General features: G+C 37.8%; 1 protein-coding gene across 1 annotated transcript in view; it reads right to left on the bottom strand.

Moving 5' to 3' along the window:
* Nucleotides 1-5,790: 5,790 nt before the first annotated feature.
* Nucleotides 5,791-8,342, bottom strand: part of OPN5 (opsin 5) — a 44,322-nt gene continuing 41,770 nt past the window's right edge. Inside the window, exon 7 of the mRNA XM_055263770.2 lies at nucleotides 5,791-8,177. Coding sequence (XP_055119745.2) covers nucleotides 8,169-8,177 — 9 coding nt within the window. The 3' untranslated portion in view covers nucleotides 5,791-8,168. The remainder of the gene's footprint in view (nucleotides 8,178-8,342) is intronic.

The following is an 8,342-nucleotide window of genomic DNA, read 5'->3' as shown; positions in this document are numbered from 1 at the left end:
TGGCCATGTATTTTCTCAAGTTTAAAAGACAAATACAAATAATACATAAATTCTTTTCTGCATTTCAAAAAATATATTGGAGTTTGCCATTCATTTCTGAAGCCCTGGTGAACAGGTAAGAGGTTTCTTGGCCTCAGAATATAGGTTCATATTTCTTACCACAGTCATCATCATTACTATGACTCTCTGCATCCAGATTATTGGGACTAGCAGATTTGTTCCTGCCCTCTTTAAAAGAGCAACATTTTTGAGGTGTCACATATCCACTGATTTTTAGCATCTATTCAACAGGTTTTTATACCTATCCATAGAGAGCAGAACAATGTAGATACTCTATAATCTCTGAAACATATTCTCGGAGGCCAGATTCATCTATTTATTTACACTATTTATTCAGGAATACTGGGGTGGGGATGGGGGTTGTTCGATATTTTACCAAGCAGCAAGTTGAATGCTTGCTTTTGGGAACTTCAGTTAGATCTTAGAGATGGAAGCCCAATGGGAAGGAAAGAGTTCCAGGAGTAGTAACCAAACCCTGATGAACTTGTAACTAGAATTGCTCACTGTAATGTACCCCACTAGCAAATGATAAAAGCAGTTTACTTCTGACCTTTCTGTAAATAAAACTGATTATCGCAAGAGAAAGAAATACCTAATTTTCCCATTTGAGGGAACTCCAAAAATAATGCAATAACTCACCACATGTGTTTTAAATTTGTTTGGTATTGTATCTATGCATGCACAAGTGTACATAAAGATATACATACATACATATATATGCTATATAAATAGATGAATTGATGAATGAAGAAAAAAGAAAGAGAAGGAAGGAAGGAAGGAAAGGAGAGAAAGAGAGAAAGGAAAGAAAGAAGAAAAAGAAAGAGAAGAAAGAAAGAAAGAAAGAAAGAAAGAAAGAAAGAAAGAAAGAAAAGAAAGAAAGAAAGAAAGAGTGAGAGGGAGGGAGGAAGGAAGGAAAGAGAAAGAAAGAAAGAGAGAAAGAAGAAAGAAAGAAGAAAGAGAGAAGGTGAGAAGGAAAGATTGAAAGAGATGGAGGGAGGGAGGGAGGAAGGAAGGAAGGAAGGAAGGAAGGAAGGAAGGAAAGAAGGAAGGGAGGAAGGGAGGGAGGGAGGGAGGGAGGGGGGTAGGGAGGGAAGATAAAATAATGAGAAAAGGTTTTTTACCCAAATTCTTCCATGGAGTGGTCAAATATACAATGTAGCAATAATGATATTTGTTATTTTATACTTTGGTTAGCACACTACCTGTCAAAACCCCAAAAATATTTTTTAAATAAGTAACCCTGGGCATAGTGGGATTATACTTCAGTGGATTTAGACTGCAGTTTCATCTCCACATGTGAAAATTATCTTTCATTTCAGCCCTTCCCTGTGTTATATTCACTAGGCAGAGGTAGCAGCATTTCTGGAAGTGAGACAGCTATTCCTCTCTAGGCTCATCTTGTCCAAATGTGCACCTGCTCCAGACGTTCCTCCCTCATCATTCCACAGAATACAAACCAGACACATTGCAAATATATTAAGTCCCTGGTTCATTCTGCTACTTATTTTCCTTGTTCATCTGCTTCTGGGTCCTTGATTTCTCTTTCTATGCCCTGGAAGTTAGGGCCATATCTCTTTAGCTTGATTTCCTAACCTTTGCACCATACAACCACATGCTCACCATATTGAATACACTTTGATGATTAGAGCTTCCCTAAGGATACATGAGTCGCTGTTTGACATGTCACCATGTACCTCTCTATATAAGCAAAATGAAGGAGGAAGGTTGAGAGAAGAAGTCCCATGGCCTAGCATCTAGTATTCTGCACAGGACTAATTTTCTAGAAATAAACGCTTCTAGGTATACTTCTCTTGGTGCTCTTTTTTGACCTCCACCTCACTCTAGCGCCAATGCTTTAGCCTAGATTTTTCTATACTAAGATTGAAGCCAAAGAGAATAGTTGTGGTTTCCTCTGATTCTGCTGAAAAATCTCAAGCACTTTGAGATTCTCTGGTTTTGTCTAAGCATTTGCCTGTTTAAAATTTTTTTTCATATGTGTGAATAAGGAGTTATGTGGAAAGACTCATGTCATGCTGTGAACACTAATATTATATTGGAGGGAAGGTCATTGATTATGTTTGTCTTTATATGTCTTTGTGCAATATTATTCTGTTTCCATTAGATTGTATCACTCTTTTAATTTGCAAAAATCAAATAAGAACTTTTTAGAAGTCTTCTTAGTATTTTTGTAGTACCTCTAGTCTCTTTAGGGTGAACTAAAATATGTCTACATTTTCTCTCATTTTGACATTATAATATAAGAGGCAAACTTAATTATGTGGGGAAAAATTTTCCCCCAATAAATCAACTTGCCACTCAAAATATTTGCAATCTATATGAGGCTTGTTCTGAAAAATCAGTTAAACTGTTACTTTTGGGGATTTAGCAATGGAGATTGTCAAATTTTCCCTGAATAGTATGGTGACAGTTACTGAAAACAGAACTGCCAGAACCTATTCTAAAGCCAGAAAGACTTCCCACCCCTTCCTTTCCACCCTAACTTAACTCACCTTTCACTGATTTATCCTCTCCACCTCTCCAACAAACGATATGCTGCATTCTTTCACTGCTAACTTCATGTGGCCCTGAGACTTGCAGTCAGGCATCTTTTTCACTTTGGAAATAATATATACCATATCTTCCTATTGAGCAAGTAATTACTGACTTTTACCAGATCTCCACAAATCCCTTGGAGAGTTACCCTCAAATAAGCAAATTCCAGATACTTCTTCCTACCCATGCTACACTCTAAAGCCTCCTTTTTCCTTAATAATATTATTTGTGTGGAGTAACAACCATGCTCGGAGTATTCTGCAAAACATCCAATTAACCTCCAGTAGATAAAGCAGGTGGAAAAGCCCTGAACCATGAAGTCTACTGCAGCTCTATTACTTACTTTATGTGCTACCTGGGATGTCTTTGGATGGCAGGGGGCTCTTGGAGTCTCAACACCTCCAGGAATGAAACATGGATAGGCTGACTGACCTTCCTATGGCACATGAGTGCTTTGGACATTAACTGATTTCAAATTTTAGTGTTAGCAGCAGTTTCCTGGAAGCACAGAATGAGCATTTTTCACTCTGGATTATCTCAATCTAATTAAACCAGCCAGAAAAAAAAATTTAACTCTTATATCATAATGACCACTGACTACTAATACGCATACTCAGAACAAGGAACCAGGTGGCCAGATGAAGAAAAAAAATTCACCTTTCCTTCTTCCTGGTGTCATGGATCCCAAAGTCAATACTTAGTACATCTCTTAGGTTGATACTTAGGTTGTGATTGACTCTTTTGTTTTGCCCCTGGCTCACTGCTCTAGGACTGGTTGATCTTCCTGTCATCAGTAAGACTGTTTCAGAAGAGCAGGTCTTGTGCTTGCACACCTAGATAGGTCAACTCCTGCAGAGTTGTTGTTTGGTGCTGCCTTTCTGCTCTGGCTTTATAGCACGTATTTTTTAACCATTATCATTAATAGTCATTTGCCTAGAACTTTGCAGATTCATATATTATTTGACCACTAGAAAATATTTTAAGAATTTATTGTTAATTTCCATTTTCAAATAAGCAAACCAAGACTCACAGAGATCAAATTGTTTTCCTGAGGCCATGTTGCCAAAGGTATAAAAAGTGACTCCTTAACCCTGGTGGTCTGTTTCCAGGACCAGCTCTCTTTTTACTATATCATGGTACCTCCACATATTTAATAATATGTTTTAAATTTACACCTTCCTTAATTACGAGAGTGGATATAATAAACAGTGGGATCATGGTGCTTTACTCTGTGTCTCTCCTCTTTTAATCTGTCTGGAGACATTTATTTTTAATCACCTACAATGAATGACTGCTTATTATATAATTTTATGGTCCAGGTCTAAAACCTACTGAATTGCCTTTGGTAATTATAGCATGTGGAAAAAAAATCTATCACATTTGCTTACCTTGACCTACTTTAATGAAGTGATAACACTCATTATTTGCAGCCGTACGTCCAAATGTTCCCTATCTCCATGCAAGTTTGTCTCAGCCAGAATAAATGCCCAGTTAATCAGGGGTGTTTAGTTTGCCTTGCTAATGCTCTAATAATGCTGGTGCTTAATTCTCTGTAGCTATTACACAACTATCTTTCTTCCCATAATATCTTTGAAAATAATTGCATCTATATTTTAATTTTTGCATTTTTTTTACCCAGGGAATAATATACCAAACATGTCCTCTAGAAAATAATACATTGACCTTGACAAGGAACGTGAGATAGATGGTAAATAGCCACTCTTCCACCTCACCATTTGGTCCTCTTCCAAGCTATATCATGGATACCTCCACTGAGGAATCCCTGAGTGGTTCCACAGAGCCCCTCCCATCACTGTTGGGCCACGAACTGGAGCTTCCAAAACAGCCTGGGGATGACTGCATATCACAATGAGCACTGGCAGGGTTTTCCACGTGTAAAGAAGCAATGGACTACGATGGTAGTTCACAGTTTGTCCTAAGAAAACTAAATCTTTAGATTTTCCTTTCCTACCTGAAAATATGCAAAACATGATATAAATGCTAAGAGAAGCACTAGACCTTGCCTCTGAAAAATCCTGAAAACAGTATTAACACTAATGGACTCTCCACTATCAAGTAACTCTGGTTTAAGGCAGTCTCCCTTCCCTCCCAGTTCTTTGGTTCTCCAGTTTACACTAACCAGAACAAGCCAGGAGTTGGGGGAATATCCTATTTGTCAATGCAATATTCGTGGTGCAGCCAAAAAAAAATTGCCCTAGACATAAATATCTACATTCTGATTCCAGCTCTGTAATGAACTTCAAACCTCTGGCAAGATATATATCTTTTCTGTGTCTTCTTTGCTGAATAAAAAAAAAAATGCTTAACCTAATTTTTTTTGAAAGGCATTGGGAAGTTTAAGCCAATAGAGGTGAAAATAATCTACAAAGCACAAAACAATTTTTCTATGGAAATAGAAAATATTACTAAACAAAGTTCTTAGCCTAATGACTCTGATCGTGTATGTTCTGTTGTATTTTTGTTTCCCTTGTTAGCATAAGAAAATAGGAGTACAACATTATTGATTAATAATATTTTCTACTTCCATAGAAAAAAATTGTTTTGTACCTTTTAGATGATAGAAGGTACAAAAGTTGTTTTGTACCTTTTAGATTATTCTCACCTCTATTGTCTTAGATAAACTTCCCAGTGCCTTTCAAATCAATCAAAAACTGGAATACATTAAAGCCACCAGAGGATGCTCATGTCATCAGATATTGTTAATACCCCTTCTCCAACTGCATAGCGTGAGGGTTGGGAACTCAGTTTCAAGGGTCATTCAGACACTGGGAGAAATTCTTGCCCCTGCTGTGACCTTTACCCAGTTATTTTGTATTTCTGAGGTTCAATTTCTTCATCTGAAAATGGGGTAATATGTTCATCTGTCACTCTCACCTCATAGGATTTTTATAAGGATTAAATGAAGTAATGCCCATAAAAAGCATTTAACAGCAAACCTGACACATAGTGAGTGCCTGGCAAATGTGGTAAATACAGTCTCTTAACATTTCTTCCTCACAATGTAAATAGACTCTCCTGGAAATAAAGAATCCCAGACTCAATTAAGTTTGGAAGATACTGCTTTAAATTAGTTCTTAGGTGAAGAACCATTAATGTATTCACGTATGGTACAACTCTTCAAAAAAGAGAGATGATATCTAACACTTGCCTAAAACGTTTGGAGATTAGAACACGTTATTTTTGTGGTAGTTTTGCAGGACTAGGTTTCTGGGGATCATGCTTTGGGAAATCTTGTTCTCACAAATCAGATATTCATAATATTTTGATGAAATCCCAGGATCTCATTTGTCTCAAAATAATGGGGAGAGATGGGGAAGGAAAGAAGTGGATGAGTGTCAACATGAACCACAATACGCTACGGGTTGATCATTGTTGAAGCCGGATGATGGATACATGGGAGTTCATCATAGGATTCTTTCTCTTTTGTATATGTTCAAAAAATTCCATTAAAATTTTTTAAAAGGTATTAAACAAACCAGAGATAGATATATATGTATACACACATATATGCATTATATATACCTACATACATGCTGTATCTTAATACATACACCAAACTCTAAGAGAAATGGCTAATCTCCCGAGGTCTACAGACCCATTCAAGCAAAAGTAAATCATCTGCTTCTTTCACTAACTTGGCAATGAAGCTCTTCTCACACTTCGGAGCCTAATGAGGTCAACTGTGGTAAATGGCAGTCAAAGGAGAACCCAACTGGGTCATCCAGAGGCGAGTATCGTCTCTACTCATGTCAACCTTCTTCCCTTCTTCCCCATAAAGCCTTTTACAGAAAAAAATAATGGAATAGAAATTATATTTTTAACTTAATTTTTTTCTCTCATATTCCTGCCAGCTGTGCTACTACAGTCAAAATCAACCAAAGGTTTTGACAGGAGGAAAAACAGAATCAGTTCCTGAATAACAGAGACTTGAATCACCAAACATTCAACGGATGTGGTACAACAGTAGTTTTGACTTGAAGACTCGTGTTCATCTGTCATTTTAACTGAAGCCGTCTTTTGGGAGTGCCAAGGTTCTAGCTGCCAGGGAATCCTAAGGACTTGCAATTGGCCTAGAACCCATTTCACTTGCCAAAGTACCTAATTTATTATATTAAGAAAATTCTCTCTCCTGATAACAACAAAATCACTAATCAACTATCACTTTTTGGCTTTTTAGACAAAAATTCTCCCTAACTTCTCCCTTGTTCTAAATGTTATGATTTTAACCATACCTCATTACTTTTTATTATGCCCAATTAAAGGTACTTGCACATTTGCATCATGTCTTTCATGGTTTAAACTCACTTTGGCACATTAACAAAATCCTGTGATTGTTTAATCTTTAGAAAGTTCACAGATAGCTAACCTACCTGTCACCAAGATTTGTGTTTATGCATTAGGCATTTCCCGACTGGACCATTTCACAGACTCCTGGCTGGCCCTTCGCATTCATTCATTATGTGTTTACAATTCACACATGCTTAAGTTTGTTTCTATTCTCTAAATTTCCCCTTTCCACTCTCCCCCTGGCCTGGCATAATGACTTTCTTCTTTATGTAAGAGTTACCTTTGAAATTAAGGTAGAGTCTTCTTACTTTGTTTCTGTTGCATAGTTTCCAACAAAGTAAAAAGAAAGAAGGAAAAAAGCTATTTTATTGAATTATGGGGATAATTTCGATCTCATTTTTACAAAAAAAAAAATTGATCCAGGTTGTCTTAGCTTAACCTCTTATTCTTCAAAGACTTTTGAGAGGAAGCATCCCAAGGAGCTTTAAGCAGGAAAAAAAAACACATACACAAGGAAATAATTCAATTTCAAGAACTGGACAGTTTCTGCCTACATGGAACTCACATCTGGGAACCTGCAGCTGGGCTGGGGCAGTAACCTACACATTAACTGTAGTAAGAATATTTGGGGAATAGAAAGCCCACACTCTCCTCACTGAAACTGGAGCTGGCCTGGAAAAACATGAGAGGTGCTCAGATGCTGTGGTAAAGGCATCAGGGACAAACCCTACTGATGATGCTTCTTATCAGTGAAAGATCCCCCTGCACTGCTTTGCCAGTCATAAAAACAGATTTTCACCAATCCACACTCACCTCTGCCCAGTACATCATCTGCAATAGAACAAATCAAATTACAGATGTGGAGCGTAGCTGCTCCAGTCAGAGACATGCCTGATCTCCTTGAATCAGGCTTTCCAGGCCAGCTTTCACAAGCCCCAGTTCAGAAGAAAGTGAGGTCCTTACTGACGAGACTGAGGTGTGCACTGCAGGATGTCTAAAGCGTGGGATTCTAGCACTCTCTAGTTATAACTCTGCCACTATACTAAAGTGAGATAACTCAGCTAAGATACTTGGATACTCCTAGAGTGCATCATTGTTTTGATATTCCTTGTGAATTATTTTTTCCTGTCAGGGTAAGCGGAGTGGAGGCGAGAAGTCAGAAAAATAACATTTGTAAGCTAATTTCTCTGCATGTGCCAGATGCTGTGTAAGCACTTCAGATGCACTCTTCACAACCAGAACATTTGTTATTCCCACTGTAGAGAAGAAAAAATTGAGTTTTAGGGTGAGGCACACAGCCGGTAAGTGGAGAAAGTCCAAAACTAAATTCAGAGCCTAAACATACCACACACGCACCAAAAGAACCAGGATTGCGATGGACACTGTCACTGAGATGGCTTCTCTCAGAACCCACAGAGTCC

Source organism: Symphalangus syndactylus, chromosome 23 (genome assembly GCF_028878055.3).
Source record: "Symphalangus syndactylus isolate Jambi chromosome 23, NHGRI_mSymSyn1-v2.1_pri, whole genome shotgun sequence".
NCBI lineage: Eukaryota > Metazoa > Chordata > Mammalia > Primates > Hylobatidae > Symphalangus > Symphalangus syndactylus.
Note: the sequence above shows the minus strand (reverse complement) of the source record. Positions and strands in the feature narration are given on the sequence as shown.